The sequence below is a fragment of the Pongo pygmaeus genome, chromosome 1 (assembly GCF_028885625.2).
Source record: "Pongo pygmaeus isolate AG05252 chromosome 1, NHGRI_mPonPyg2-v2.0_pri, whole genome shotgun sequence".
In the NCBI taxonomy this organism is placed as follows: domain Eukaryota; kingdom Metazoa; phylum Chordata; class Mammalia; order Primates; family Hominidae; genus Pongo; species Pongo pygmaeus.
The window spans coordinates 208,816,639-208,832,624 of NC_072373.2; the positions used below are offsets into that span (position 1 = coordinate 208,816,639).

The 15,986-nt window shown below is 50.3% G+C and overlaps 1 protein-coding gene and 1 non-coding gene across 2 annotated transcripts; both read right to left on the minus strand.

The window, feature by feature from the left end:
• Positions 1 to 713: 713 nt before the first annotated feature.
• On the minus strand, positions 714 to 13,119 carry LOC129009423 (chymotrypsin-like elastase family member 3B). The gene is made up of 8 exons (XM_054442300.1): positions 13,077 to 13,119; positions 11,706 to 11,791; positions 8,710 to 8,807; positions 8,459 to 8,593; positions 5,837 to 5,973; positions 5,336 to 5,478; positions 3,301 to 3,453; positions 714 to 731 (listed from the first exon to the last, which is right to left on the minus strand). The coding sequence occupies exons 1-8, from the start codon at positions 13,117 to 13,119 to the stop codon at positions 714 to 716; spliced, it is 813 nt and encodes a 270-aa protein (XP_054298275.1).
• LOC129023212 (U6 spliceosomal RNA) lies at positions 2,055 to 2,158 on the minus strand. The gene has a single exon (XR_008496718.1). It is a non-coding gene; the product is annotated as a U6 spliceosomal RNA (small nuclear RNA).
• Positions 13,120 to 15,986: the final 2,867 nt, after the last annotated feature.

Consider the following 15,986-nt stretch of genomic DNA (forward strand, 5'->3'; position numbering starts at 1 on the left):
AAGTTTCCTGAGGCCTCCCCAGCCATGCTAAACTGTGAGTCAATTAAACTTCTTTCCTTTGTAAATTACCCAGTCTCAGGCAGTTCTTTATAGCAGTATGAACACAGACGAAGAGAGCTATCTTTAAATAATGAGCCACTTCAGAGCAGGAACCATGTCTCCTTACCCCTCTGAGCCCTCCTCTAAAACAAGGAATAAGTGTTTGTTGAATGGATGAATAACCAAAGCCCCCAGCCCATCAATGGAAGCAGAACACACATTGTCCTTCCCACTCTACCATGAGCCTCCTGAGGGGCTGGCAGGGTCTGTTTACCTGCAGATTTTTACCACATTTATATGCCTGCATTGAAAAGCTACTGACTTATGTGTGACTATATACTAAGGCGACCAACTTGTCCCATTTTTCCTGGGACTTTCCCAGTTTTAGCATTAAATGTCCAATGTCTTCACTCCTGAAGTTCCAGGCAAACCAGGATGGTCAGGTCACCGCAGAGCAACTCTCTTCTCTCCCAGCATCATTTTTCCCTCATCTTTATATGAAAGGGTTGGACCTGGTCCTGTCTCTGCATATGAGATCTAAGATTTTAGGAACAGGCCAGAGGTGAAGAGGTGAGTCAACAAAGAAAGAAAGATTCAACTTGGAATTTTCTGAGAGATCTTTATTCTTTATTCAGGATGTGGGATCGATCAGCACTGCCAGCTGGGCCTTGGTTCTAGTGGCTTGCAATGGTCTGGAAAAGTTGGGGGGGCAGACAGAATAGTCAATTTAGGAGCACAGGTTCTGGAGTCAGATGAAACTGGGTTCAACTTCCAGCCCTGCTGTGTGACCCTGGGAGAGGGATTGACCTCTGTGAGCCTCAGTTTCCTCCTCTATATAGTAGGGATAATGATAGAACTTACTTCATGGGGGGGTTCTTGTTTAAATTGTTAACTAAGGTTCTCTCTACAATGCCCAGCACAAATTTAGATGGGATATGTGTGTGTTTGTGTGTATGTGTGTGTGTGTGTGTATATATACATATGTATGTATGTATGTGTATATATATAAACAAAATATATATTTTTTGGTGTTTTTTCTTTTTTTGAGACAGAGTCTCACTCTGTTGCCCAGGCTGGAGTGCAGTGGCACGATCTCAACTCACTGCAACCTCCATCTCTTGGGTTCATGCCATTCTCCTGCCTCAGCCTCCCAAGTAGCTGGGACTACAGGCGTACGCCACCATGCCTGGCTAATTTTTGTATTTTTAGTAGAGACGGGGTTTCACCGTGTTAGCCAGGATGGTCTCAATCTTCTGACCTCATGATCTGCCCACCTCGGCCTCCCAAAGTGGTGGGATTACAGGCATGAGCCACCATGCCTGGCCTTTTTTTTTTTTTTTTTAAGATGGAGTCTTGCTCTGTCACCCAGGCTGGAGGGCAGTGGCGCGATCTCAGCTCACTGCAACCTCTGCCTGCCGAGTTCAAGCAATTCTCCTACCTCAGCCTCCCAAGTAGCTGAGATTACAGCCATGCACCACCACGCCCGGCCAATTTTTTTATATTTTTGTAGAGACAGGATTTCACCATATTGGGCAGGCTGGTCTCCAACTCCTGAACTTGTGATCTGCCTGCCTTGGTCTACCAAACTGCTGGGATTACAGGCGTGAGCCACCTTGCCTGGCCTTATATATATATTTTTTAAACATGAGTCTGGGAACCAAGGGATTAAATGGTCTATAAATCATCACTATTACTGTTTTTTTGTTTGTTTATTTTTGTTTTTGAGATGGAGTCTTGCTCTGTCACCCAGGCTGGAGTGCAGTGGCGTAATCTCGGCTCACTGCAACCTCCGCCTCCCAGGTTCAAGCAGGTCTCCTGCCTTAGCCTCCTGAGTAGCTGGGACCACAGGCATGCACCAACACGCCCCGCTAATTTTTTGTATTCTTAGTAGAGACGGGGTTTCACCATGTTGGCCAGGCTGGTCTTGAACTCCTGATCTCAGGTGATCCACGCGCCTCGGCCTCCCAAAGTGCTGGAATTACAGGCATGAACCACTGCACTCGGCCAGAAATGTTTTTTTAATGGAAGGCTTCATGACTTTGCATGTCATCCTTGCGCAGGGACCGTGCTAATCTCTGTATCATTCCAATTTTAGTATATGTGCTGCCAAAGCAAGCACTACTGTTTTATTTTATTTATTTTATTTTTATTTTTTTAAGAGAGAGGGTCTTGCTGTGTTGCCCAGGCTGGAGTACAGTGGCTATTCACAGGTGTGATCCTACTACTTTTCAGCATGTGAGTTTTGACCTGCTCTGTTTCTGACCTGGGACAGTTCACCCCTCCTTAGGCCACCTGGTGGTCCCCACTCCCAGGAGGTCACCACGTTGATGCCAAACTTGGTGCAGAACCAGATGGGTATAGCGCACTACAGCCCAGAACTCCAGGGCTCAACCGATCCTCCTGCCTCAGGCTCCCGAGTAGCTGGGACTACAGGTGGGCATCACTGCACCCAGCTAGCTATTACTCTTTTTTTTTTTTTTTTTTTTTTTTTTGAGGTGGAGTCTCACTCTGTCACCCAGGATGCAGTGCAGTGGTATGATCTCGACTAACTGCAACCTCTGCCTCCCAGGTTCAAGCAATTCTCTGCCTCAGCCTCCCGAGCAGCTGGGATCACAGGCACCCACCACCATGCCCGGCTAATTTTTGTATTTTTAGTAGAGACAGGGTTTTACCACCTTGGCCAGGCTGGTCTTGAACTCCTGACCTCATGATCCACCTGCGTCTGCTTCCCAAAGTGCTGGGATTACAGGCATGTCTACACCGTGCCCAGCTATTACTCTTTTTTTTTTTTTTCTTTCTTTTTTGTTTAGCTATTACTGTTATCACGAGCGTTATTAGTCCTCTCTGATCACCCATCCCCAGATGAAGTCTGGGGCCTGGACTCCCCTCTCTCGGCTCTCATCAGACTGCATCATTATCGTTCATGTAATCACCTGTCCCCCACCAGGCAGCCTCTTGTCTGGCATGTCTCTCTATCCTCCCTGACAAGAGAGGACAAGACCAGAGGAGATACTTCATAAATACTTGTGGAAATAAGGAAGTTCAGCTGTAGTTCCAAGCACCACCCAGAATCCATCAAGTTCCTGGGGTCACACTGTATCAGAAAACATCCCTAAGCCTTTCTGGAATGTCCCCAAGGGCCCTTCCCCACTGAGCTTCTAGTATCCTTTCAGGCCCTCCCCAGGATCCGATGTTTCTCACCTGTCACCTCTCAGAGGAGCCACCACCTTGAAGCCCTCCTGGCCGCCCTGCCCTCCTCACCTCCTCAATCCAGTCGATGAAGGCCGATATTCGAGTGAACACTGTGGGCTTCCTGATGGTGTTGCAGCCCAAGGAAGAAACAAAGCTGGTCACACCATGGACCTGCCAGCCACCATCCTCTGTGGGGCAGTTGAGGGGTCCTCCAGAGTCACCCTGGAACGGTCAGAGAGGAGTGGGTGGCTGAGCCATGTCTGAGGTTTAGGGAACTGGTTCTGAACTCTAGGGATTTCGAGAAACTCCATTACTTGACTCCTCTGAGCATTAGCTCGCTCATTTTCTTTATTATTATTTATTATTTTTATTTTTTTAGATGGAGTCTCTCTCTGTTGTCCAGGCTGGAGTGCAGTGGAGCTAGCTTGGCTCATTGCAACCTCAGTCTCCCGGCTCCCAGGTTCAAGTGTTTCTCCTGCTTCAGCCTCCTAAGTAGCTGGGATTACAGGCACCTGCCACCACACCCGGCTAATTTTTGTATATTTAATAGAGATGGGATTTCACCATGTTGGCCAGGCTAGTCTCAAAGTCCTGACCTCAGGTGATCCACCTGCCTCAGCCTCCCAAATGGATTATGGGTGTGAGCCACCACGCCCAGCCAGCTGACTCATTTGTGATAGGGAATAGTAGTATCTGTCCAAGAGCCTAGGGAATTACATGAGATGATGCACGATCTTTGCATGATATCTAGTAGAGAAGAAGCACTCGATAAACATAGTTCTTATTAGTAGCACCATAGTTAATTATTAATTCATACTCAATTATAATACAATGAGGGTATTTGATAGTATTCTTTTTTTTTTCTGAGTCAGAGTCTCGCTCTGTAGCCCAGGTTGGAGTGCAGTGGCGCGATCTCGGCTCACTGCAAGCTCCGCCTCCCAGATTCACATCATTCTCCTGCCTCAGCCTCCCAAGTAGTTGGGACTACAGGCACCCACCACCACGCCCGACTAATTTTTTGTATTTTTAGTAGAGACGAGGTTTCACCGTGTTAGCCAGGATGGTCTCGATCTCCTGATCTCGTGATCCGCCTGCCTGAGCCTCCCAAAGTGCTGGGATTACAGGCGTGAGCCACCGGACCCGGCCATTTATTTTTTTTTTCTTTAACAGACAAGGTCTTGGCCAGGAAAGTGGCTCACATCTGTAAACACAACACTTTGGAAGGCCAAGGCAGGAGGATCACTTGAGCCCAAGAGTTAGAGACAAGCCTGGGCAACATGGTAAGACTTCATCTCTACAAAAAATTTAAAATTTAGCTAGGCATTGTGGCACACACTTGTACTCCTGGCTGCTTGGGAGGCTGACGTGGGAGGATTGAGCCCAGGAAGGCAAGGCTACAGTGGGGTGTGATGGCATTACGGCACTCCAGCCTGGGCAACAGAGCAAGATCCTGTCTCAGAAAAAAAAAAAAGACAACGTCTTGCTCTGTCGCCTAGGCTTGAGTGCAGTGGCAAAAATCATAGCCCACTGTAAGCTTGAACTCCCAGGCTCAAACAATCCTCCCACCTCAGCCTCTCAAGTAGTTGGGACTACAGGCGGGTGCCACCATGCCTGACTAAAAAAAGTTTTTTTGTAGATGGGCATCTCACTATGTTACCTAGGCTGGTCTCAAACTCCCAGCCTCAAGCAATCCTCCCGCCTCAGCCTCCCAAAGCACTTGGATTATAGGCAGGAGGGACTGTGCCCAGAACAATGATGGTATTCTTAACGTTTAATCATAACTTCACAACCACAGAGTTGACCTGCGTTAGAGGTCATGGGACCAGTATCTCCTGCTGTGCTGCTGCGGAAGCCTGAGGACCAGGGACAGACAGTGACTTGTCCCAAGTCATGTCAGTGTGTGAGCTGAGACTGCAACCTGGGGGTCCTGACTCCCAGGCCTGGGCTCTGTGTCTGGACTGCGCTGATTTCCTCCAAGTCCTGCCTGGCCTGGAGGCTGAATGGAGCAAGCGGGCAAGATTCTTCCTTCACCTTCCAGGCAGTTGGCCCCATTCCAAGGTCCTGCACACCCAGCACCACCTCGGGCAGGTAAGAACTGACTCACATTGCAGCCAGAGCGGATGTCCCCTCCAGCACACACCATGGTCTTCTTCACGGAGGAACCCCACCAGTTCCACTTGGAGCAGTGCTCATAGTCCACCACGGGCAGCAGGGCCTGCTGCAGCTTGTCTGGGAGTGGCCCGTTGGCTGCAAGGATAAAAAGCACCAAGTCAGGGGTCTGGGGACACAGGGCTAGGAGCCCCCGAGGAAGGGGGCATTCAAGGCACACAGTTCTTCTGCCCTGATGAGGACTCTCCTCCCACCCGCTAAATGGTCCTGCATGCTTTGTGCACCATTACACCCCCAGCACGTGGCACATAGGAGGTACCAAAACATATGCAATTGAACACATTCGTGTTTTGGAGGTTGGTGGGAGAAGGCTGCAGCTGGAGAGAAATGGGAGAAAAGTACAAGGTCCGGTCTTGGTGTTACCTTCAATCTGCAGCCCCCAGGCCCTGTCTTTCTGCCACTGTCTCGGTGGCCAGCTAGAGAAGTCAGCACGTACTACAGAGACGGCCCCAGCCGGTGATGTAGCAGGGTGTCTCATTGGGAAGGATGTCACCAGCGGGAGGGAGTGAGGCGAGCTGGACGGCGTCTCCCAGCTGGGCGCTGCGTGAGAGCTTGATGAGGGCGATGTCATTGCTGGGGAAGAGGGAAGAGTCATGGGGCCTGGTCCTCCAGCCGGCCCAAGTCCTACCTTCCAGCCATTGCTCCAGGCTATTCCGCCTCTGAGATGCCCCAGCTCCTTTACCCTCCAAATCCACTCTTTCCTCATCATCATCATCATTATTATTATTGAGACAGAGTCTCGGTCTGTTGCCCAGGCTGGAGTGCAGTGTCACAATCATAGCTCACTGCAGCCTCCTGAGCCAAGGGATCCTCCTGCTTTCACCTCCTGAAGTGCTGGAATTACAGGCATGAGCCACTAACCCTGGCCCAAATCGTTCTTAAGGCTGAGCAAATTTTTTTTTTTTTTTAAGTCAGAATCTCGCTCTATTGCCCAGGCTGGAGTACAGTGGCATGATCTTGGCTCACTGCAACCTCGGCCTCCTGGGTTCAAGTGATTCTCCTGTCTCAGCCTCCCGAGTAGCTGGGATTACAGGTGCATGCCACCACGCCTGGCTAATTTTTGTTTATTATTTTTAGTAGAGACGGGGTTTTGCCATGTTGGCCAGGCTGGTCTAGAACTCCTGACCTCAGGTGATCTGCCCTCCTCGGCCTCCCAAAGTGCTGGGATTACAGGCATAAGCCACCGCGCCCAGCCAAGGCTGAGCAATTTTAAGAAGCCCTTGGCTCACTCTGACCCTTGGCCTTCAGAATTGTCCTCTCCTTTGACCCTTTAACTCTCACAGTTCAGCTGTATCAGAATCACCTGGAGGGCTTATTAAAACAGATGGCTGCAGATCACGAGGTTAAGAGATTAAGACCATCCTGGCTAACATGGTGAAACCCCGTCTCTACTAAAAATACAAAAACAATTAGCTGGGCTTGGTGGCGGGCACCTGCAGTCCCAGCTACCCAGGAGGCCGAGGCAGGAGAATGGTGTGAACCCAAGAGGCGGAGCTTGTAGTGAGCCGAGATTGCGCCACTGCACTCCAGCCTGGGTGACAGAGCGAGACTCAGTCTCAAAAACAAAACAAAACAAAAACAGACTGCTGCATCCCACCCCAGTTTCTGACGCAGTGGATCTTGGCTAAGGCCCAATAATTCACTTTTTTTTTTTTGAGACAGAGTATCGCTCTGTTGCCCAGGCTGGAGTGCAATGGCACAATCTCGGCTCACTGCAACCTCCACCTCCTAGGTTCAAGCAATTCTCCTGCTTCAGCCTGCGGAGTAGCTGGGATTGTAGGTGTGCGTCACCACACCTGGCTAGTTTTTAAATTTTTAGTAGAGATGGGGTTTCACCATGTTGGCCAGGCTGGTCACGAACTCCTGAGCTCAAGTGATCCACCCACCTCGGCCTCTGGCAGTGCTGGGATTACCGTGCCTGGCCAATAATCCACATTGCTGCAGGTTCCCAGGTGATGCTGATACTGCCAGCCCAGGTACCACATTTTGAGAACCACTGCCCTCTGTCTTCACCTGCCTGCATGTCACTCCAGTCCTTTTGTCTGGGTCTCCCTTTTCTCTCTACTCACCCCAGAAGCCCTGTGAAGATGGGTTGAGGTTTCCATCATATTATACTTCACTCCTATACTGCATTTGCAGGAGTTCTGCACCCGTCTTTGACCCTCTCGCCAGAAAAACGGGGCCACTCAGACTCAAGAATTTTTCATATGGCCGGGCGCAGTGGCTCACGCCTGTAATCCTGGCACTTTGGGAGGCCGAGGCGGGCAGATCACAAGGTCAGGAGATCAAGACCATACCGGCTCTAACACGGTGAAACCTTGTCTCTACTAAAAATACAAAAACTTAGCCAGGCGTGGTGGCGGGCACCTGCAGTCCCAGCTACTCGGGAGGCTGAGGCAGGAGAATGGTGTGAACCTGGGAGGCAGAGCTTGCAGTGAGCCGAGATCGTGCCACTGCACTCCAGCCTGGGCGACAGAGCGAGACTCTGTCTCAAAAAAAGAAAAAAAAAGAATTTTTTGTACACTTGAAGGGCATAAGATTGTCTCCTTCGCCTTCACAACCACCCGGGAAGCCCAACTTCATTGTCACCTTTTGACAAATGGCAAAACTGAGGCCCAGAGAAGGCCAGTGACTTGCTCAGGCCATACAGAGAGTTAATGCCAGAGACTGACTCTCAGCCCAGTGCTCCTACTTTTGTGCATAGTGCTGGGAGCCCTGGAGGCACTGGGTGAGCCATCTATTAAATGGAGAAACCCTCAGATTTGGGGGAAGGGTGCCAGAGGAACCCTGAGCTCTGAAGCCACTAGCCAAGTGGCCTTGTCCCGCCCCTCCCTGAACTCTGCCATCCCCTCTGTAGGGAGACAGGTTTGGTGGTGATGGTCCTTAAAGGCTCTGCTAGCTTCAACCCTCAGTGTGTGGGACCTGGGCACAGGCTGCTGGACTCATCTCCCCCGTCCCTACGTCCCTACACATAGTTGGAGCCTACTCAGACTTGGCTGTGGGTCATGGAGGGACAAGTAGAGTAGCCTCTGGGTTCCAGACCGGAGCATTCACTCACCCACAGGCCACACACTTGGGGTTCCAGAGTGGATGCACAAAGAGGTCCCCAGAGTTGATGGGGATCACCTGCTCGGGGCCCTCCTTCACAGCACGGTCGTACTCGCCCACCACCACCTGGTAGATCCGGGAGCTCCTGCGGGCAGAGGTGAGGTCAGTCTGGGCCTGACTGGCTACCTCCCTCCTTCCCCATCATCACCCACTCTCCCCGGCTGCCCGGGGCCACGGGCAGGGACAGGGTAGAGAACTCACGAGATGCAGTGGCCCGCAGTCACAACCCAGTCGGGGGCGATGAGGCTGCCGCCACAGGTGTGGTGGAAGCTTCCGCTGTTCTCATACTGCAGGGAAACCTGGTGGCCCAGGAGGAAAGGGCCTCAGTGGGCTGGGCCCCACCATGAGAGTTGCCACCAATGGCTGTACAGGCTGTGCACTGTGCAACTCCAGAGGGCGCCATTCACACGGAAAACAAGAGCACCCTCTGAAACGCGCAGCGCACGACCTGCGACCTGTGCAGCTGCCCGTGGTGGCCCTGTCACTTTTCCATGGGGGTCACATTCTGATTCTCCAAAGCCTCCCCGCACCAGGACTATGACCTCCCTGGGGACCCCAACATTCTCTACCTTCTGTCTCTTGAGAGCCCTTGAAGGCCCTCTGTTCTATCACACACCCCTCGCCCTATGACTTTTTTTTTTTTTGAGATGGAGTTTTGCTCTTGTTCCCCAGGCTGGAGTGCAATGGTGGCAATCTCAGCTCACTTCAACCTCCGCCTCCCGGGTTCAAGCGATTCTCCTGCCTCAGCCTCCAGAGTAACTGGGATTACAGGCACCTGTCATCGTGCCTGGCTAATTTTGTATTTTTAGTAGACACGGAGTTTCACCATGTTGGCCAGGCTGGTCTCAAGCTCCTCACCTCAGGTGATCTGCCCACCTCGGCCTCTCGAAGTGCTGGGATTACAGGCGTGAGCCACCGCGCCCAGCCCCCCTGACTCTTTTGAACCTCAGCTCTTTCAGGGCCTCTTGAGCCTTCTGAAACAGCTCACCCTGATGAGTTCTTTGCCTCTCTTCCCATTTCCTACGCATTCTGATTTTCAAAAGCTCCCTCTAGACCAGGGCTAGCAAACTGTGGACAGTGGGCCACATCAGGCTCCTGGTCTGTTTTTGTAATAAAGATGTCCTGGAAATAGTCACATTCATTTCTGTATTGTTTGTGTCTGCTTTCGTGCTACCTGGCACAGTCAAGTCATTACTATCCAAACCATCAAATAACCTAAAATATTCATTTTAGGCCCTTTACAGAATAAGCCTGCTGACCTTCTCCAATAAAACTTCCCATAATGATGGGAATGTTCTATATCTTTGCTGTCCAATATGGTAGCCACTAGCCACATGTGACTATTGAACATTTGAAATGTGGCAAGCAGGCCAAGGATGGTGGATCACGCCTATAATCCCAGCACTTTGGGAGGTCAAGACAGGAGGATCACTGGAGCTCAGAAGTTCGAGGCAGGCCTGGGCAACATAGTGAGACCCCATCTCTACAAAAATATATAAAAATTAGCTGGGCGTGGTGGCGCATGCTTGTAGTCCTAGCTACACAGGAGGCTGAGGTGGGATGATTGCTTGAACCTAGGAGGTCAAGGCTGCAGTAAGCTGAGATCACACCACTGCACTCCAGCCTGGGCAACAGAGCAAGACCCTGTCTCAAAAAAAAAAAAAAAAGAAAAGAAAAGAAAAAAAGAAATATGGCAAGCACTGAGGAACTGAATTGTTAACATTTTTTTTTATTTTATTATTATTATACTTTAAGTTTTAGGGTACGTGTGCACAACGTGCAGGTTTGTTACATATGCATACATGTGCCATGTTGGTGTGCTGCACCCATTAACTGGTCATTTAGCATTAGGTATATCTCCTAATGCTATCCCTCCCCCTTTCCCCCATCCCACAACAGTCCCCAGTGTGTGATGATCCCCTTCCTGTGTCCATGTGTTCTCATTGTTCAATTCCTACCTATGAGTGAGAACATGCGGTGTTTGGTTTTTTGTCCTTGCGATAGTTTGCTGAGAATGATGGTTTCCAGTTTCATCCATGTCCCTACAAAGGACATGAACTCATCATTTTTTATGGCTGCATAGTATTCCATGGTGTATATGTGCCACATTTTCTTAATCCAGTCTGTCATTGTTGGACATTTGGGTTGGTTCCAAGTCTTTGCTATTGTGAATAGTGCCACAATAAACATACGTGTGCATGTGTCTTTATAGCAGCATGATTTATAATCCTTTGGGTATACACCCAGTAATGGGATAACATTTTTAATTTAAGTAAATTTTGGCTGGGTGCAGTGACTCACACCTGTAATCCCAGCACTTTGAGAGGCTGAGGCAGGTGGATCACCTGAGGTCAGAAGCTCCAGACCGGCCTGGCCAACACAGCGAAACCCTGTCTCTACTCAAAATACAAAATTAGCCAGGCTTGGTGGTACGTGCCTGTAATCCCAGCTACTTGGGAGGCTGAGGTAGGAGAATTGCTTGAACCCGGGTGGCAGAGGTTGCAGTGAGCCAAGATCGCGCACTTCAGCCTGGGCAACAAGAGTGAAACTCTGTCTCAGTAATAATAATAGTAATGATAATTTAATTTAATTTTTTTTTTTTTTGAGACAGAGTCTCACTCTGTTGCCCGGGGCTGGAGTGCAGTGGTGTGATCTCGTCTCACTGCAACCTCCGCCTCCCGGATTCAAGGGATTCTCCTGCCTCAGCCTCCTGAGTAGCTGGGATTACAGGCGTAAGCCACCGCACCCAGCCTAATTTAATTAAATTTAAATAGCCACAGCACATCAAGTCCAGCCTTCTAAGCTTCCCTCCACTGGCCTTATAAGACCCCTCACTCCCTTATTGCTTTCAGACCTCATAGCCCTGTTGTATCATCCTAGGAATCTAGAAACGAGTCTCTCAAAATCTCACTTCTTCAACATAGTGCCTAAAGTTCCACCATCAGTGTGCCAACTCCTTGAGTTAAGCATTACCTTCACCCCTGATTCCACTTTTAAGTTGCAAATAGCCCAGTGAGGGTTACAGATGGAATGGGCAAAACCTCCCTGTGAAGTAGATGGTCCAAGGGCTGCCTGGTCTTTGGAAGCTGAAGTGGACATTGCAAAGGGAACAATGGTGTCAAGGCTGGATGCCGTGCCATTAGAGCTTAGGGTCCAGAGCCCACGGTGGGAATGAGGGCAGCTGCTATTGCTCTTACCTGCCAGGGCCAGCTGTAGGGGACTGCATCCTCACAATTGACAACGCGGCTGGAGGGGCGAGAGGAAGGTGGGCCATAGCCTGAGGCTAGAGGGCAGAGGAGAGCTGTCAATCAGCTGAAGGGTCCCCAAAAGCAAAGAGGAGGCCAGGGTCCCAGTCCAAGCTGTGCTTTCAACTGGTTGTGTGACCCCATGCAAGCCCCTTTCGCCCTCTGGACCTCAGTAACCACATATGAACAGTGAACATTTAAACTACAGCAGGGCTTTCCAGAATCCCAGGAGTCTAGGGATAGAGATTAAAATGTGGCCTCCTTCATTGGGAGGATTCAAGAGCTTGATACACTTAGAACAATGCCTGGCCCTTGATGAGCCCTCAAAAAGTGATAGCTATTGTCATACAGAGTGGAGGCTTTAAAGAAGGACTTCCTGGGTTCAAAGTGCAGCTCTGGGCTGTGTGTGGTGGCTCACACCTGTAATCCTAGTGCTTTGAGAGGCCGAGGCGGGAGGATCGCTTGAGCCCAGGAGTTTGAGACCAGCCTGGGCAACATAGCAAGACCTCATCTCTAGAAAAATAAAGTACAATAAAATAAAGTAGCCAGGTATGGTGGCATGTGCCTGTAATCTCAGCTACTTAGGAGGCTAAGGTGGTAGGATTGCTTGAGGCCAGGATTTTGAGACCATTCTGGGCAACAAAGCAAGACCCCATCTCTACAAAAAAAAAAGCAAAAAATAAAAATATTAAGTGCAGCTCTGTCTTTTGTTCTATGATAAGCTACTTTACGTCCCTGAGGGTCGGTAAAATGGGGATAATGATAGTACTGATCTCCTGAGGCTGTTGTGAGAATTACATGAGAAAATATAAGAAAAACCCTAAACATTCTGCCTGGCGCATAGTAAGCACTCAATCAATGTTATCTGTTACCATTATTGCCAGTCAAGGGAGGCTGCTTGGAAGAGGTGGCCCTGAGCTGGAATGTAATATGGCAGAAAGACCAGGGAAAGGCCAGAGCATAGAATATGGAGCCAGGTAGGGGAGTGAGAGGAGAGTTGGAGTGGTAAGTAGAACTGTGGAAATTCCAACCCAAGACGCCCAACCACACAGCCCAAACCCTTAACCGTTTGACTTTGTTTACTGCCCCCATCAAGGACTTCCACCACCGCCCTTGGGGGTCTTTCTCCATCCACGGCTTCCCCTCCACTCTCCTGCTCCATCATAAGCTGAAAGCCCCCACAGTCATGCCCCCGGGTACAAGCTGAGACCCCCTCCTGTGGAACCAGGCGTAGGGTGTCATGGGACTCAGAGTGAGTGGTAGCTTTCAAGGATTCCTAATCTAGGGCAGCCCAGGGAGCACACACACAGGTTGGGGTCTTACCAACGGCCACAAGGAGGAGGGAACTGAGCAGCTGGAGCATCATGAGTTTTGAGATGATAGGAAAAGGGCACAGAGCCTGGGGCTCTAATATAGGGCAGAAGGTAAGCAGGGGGGCTGATTGGGCCCCACTCCCAATCCAACAGGTGGTGGAACTCCAGGTCTCCCATGGTCCAAGGCCACAGTCCTCACCCAGTGCAGATGGAGGAGTGACAGTCAAAGGAAGGACCTAGCCTTCCTTTCAATAGGTGGCTGCACAGGTGGTGTGGAGTGGCCAACTGATAACAGGAGTTCAGGAAGAAAAGCTCATGTCAGGACAAGACCTTCTCTTTCCGAAAGAACAGGGGCACTGGAACTGGGCAGACCAGGGTTCAATCCTGGTTCTGCCACCTCCAAGCTCTGCGACTTTGGGCACATGGCTTAACCTCTCTGAGTCTCAGTTTTTTCCTCTCTAACATGAGATTCATATTAGTACCCACCTCCCAAAAAAATTCTTGTTGAGCACTTTTTCTCTATGTATCAGGCACTGTTCTAGGGGATACAGCTGTGAAAAATACATGGTCTAAGCCCTTCTAGAGTTTGAGTCTAGGCCAGGAGCGGTGGCTCACACCTGTGATCCCAGCACTTTGGGAGGCCAAGGCGGGAGGATCACTTGAGGTCAGAAGTTGGAGACATGGTGAAACCCTATCTCTACTAAAACTACAAAAACTAGCCAGGCATGGTGGTGGGCACCTGTAATCCTAGCTACTGGGAGGCTGAGGGAGAAGAATCGCTTGAAACTGGGAGCGGAGAGGCAGAGGTTGCAGAGAGCCGAGATCATGCCACTGCACTCCAGCCTGGGCCACAGAGCTAGACTGTCTCAAAAAAAAAAAAAAAAACAGAAAAGAAAAGAAAAGAAAATGAAACATTGGTGATTGAGGTAGGAATGGGAGTAAGTCATTTAGATGGGGGGACAGGGAAAGTGACATTTGGGCTGAGGAGGTCATATCTGATGGAGTCCTGAGGATAAGTAAAAGCCAGCCACGGGAATCCCCGAAAGAAACGCACTCTGAAGGGAGGGGACAGCAGGTGCGAAGTTCTGGAGGCTGTGATGGGCTTGGCTTGTTCAAGGAAAGGGAGGCCAGTGTGACAGGAGCTTGGTAGTCAAAGTAGAGAGTGGTGGGAGATGGGGTCAAACAGCAGCTGACCCCAAAAGCTGAATTCACGGGTGATCCAGCAGTTTCCCTCCTAGGTCTACACCGTGAGGAAACCTCACACATGTGCTCCAAGAGGTGTGGATGAGATTGTTTGCCGCAGCCCCTGTTCTCAAACCTCAACAGCAAAGACCTAGAAACAACTCCCACGTCCATCAAGGTTCATAGGTCAATATGTGTGGCATATTCACACATAGATTATTATTTTTTTATAGTGGTGAGATCTTGGCTCACTGCAACTTCCACCTCGCGGGTTCAAGTGATTCTCCTGCCTCAGCCTCCCTAGTAGCTGGGATTACAGGCATGCACCACCACACCTGGCTAATTTTTGTATTTTTAGTAGAGACTGGGTTTCACCATGTTGGCCAGGCTGGTCTCCAACTCCTGACCTCTGATGATCCACCCACCTCGACCTCCCAAAGTGCTGGGATTACAGGCATGAGCCACTGCACCTGGCCAGACGGGGCAATTTAAATGGATCCCTCCTAGTGGAAAGTCAGGCATCTTGCTGGACAGATTTTCTTTTAGGAGTGAACCCCCTCCAATCACACCCTAGCCACTCTGATAGTCTGGGTTCGTGGAACGTGTGTGGACACAAGGGAAGCAGCTGTGAAAATCCTTCATACTGTGATAAAAATAGCCATGCCCTCCCCTGCCCTCTGTTCCCTATGCGCCCGGACATGTTTGTTTGCTCAGCTTGAAAGCTCTGAGCCATTCCCCAGACCCTACGCCAGGGAAGAAGGAGGGAGGGGCCCAGGAGGTGGCTGGGGAGAGAGAGGGTTAGGTCCGATAAGCCCAGATTCCACTGTAGAGTGTCTGAAACCCACAGGGCCTAAAACACGATCTAATCCAACCACTTACATCTGACAGAAGGGAAAATGACGGCCCAGAGAAAAGCCAGGACTTGCTCAAGTCTCCCTGGTTTGTCACTGCTTAGCCTGGTGAAGGGTAGCCCACGGGCACGGGGAGGGTCCACTCTCCCTCCCCCAATTTCAAACGAGAAGCCTTCCCAGCTTCTTACCCAGGTGAGTTTGAGCAAGTCCCAGCCTGTCTGTCGGCTCTGCTGGGTCCCCAGGGAGAGGGGCTCCCTGAGGCCAAGTGTCCCATCACAACCCCTGCCTGATTGGTCACTTCAAGGCCTCATAGACTGTCACTGGCTGTTGCACGGCTGATTAACTCTCTGAGGGTTTTCTGGCCTAGGAGTAGCTTGAGTGAAATCCCGGAAGATGAACCTCTTCCCAACACCTGCCCCCCAAGAGGGAAGATGGAGGGGTTAGATCTACTTTAGGCCTCAGCCCGAAGCAAAGCAAGCCATTTCTTGAATGGGAGGTGGAGGTTAGGTCGGAGAGTATGGACAATTAGGAGGTCAGTCTGGCAAGGAGACGGAGGGCAGAGAAGCTGGGGAGGGGACGGAGGGCAAGCTGGTGAGCCTTTTTCCTGGGACTGGGGGAGTTCCATTCTTTCTAGTTGCCGCCCCATAGGAAGCTGTTTGAGGGTCAAAACTTTATCTTATTCATCTTCGGATTCCCAGTACCTAGAAGGGAGCCTGGCACATGGTAGGTTTTCAACAGCATTTATTCAAGGAGGCAACAAATGAATGAAGGAAGGGAAAGGACTCTTCAAATGCCCTCATCTTCCTACCCTGAAAGCACGGTTGAGCCTGATATTCATGCAGGGTGCACCTGGAGGGTGTCCCCTCTGTGTGGCCTGGAAAAGCACA

Excerpts from the sequence above, each read along its gene's own strand:
- LOC129009423 (XM_054442300.1), bottom strand. The coding sequence starts at position 13,119 with ATGATGCTCCAGCTGCTCAGTTCCCTCCTCCTTGTGGCCGTTG. Across the intron at positions 8,594-8,709 it reads ACTGCGGGCCACTGCATCTC|GAGCTCCCGGATCTACCAGG; the intron begins GTGAGTTCTCTA and ends CTCTGCCCGCAG. Across the intron at positions 3,454-5,335 it reads ACATCCGCTCTGGCTGCAAT|GGTGACTCTGGAGGACCCCT; the intron begins GTGAGTCAGTTC and ends TGACCGTTCCAG.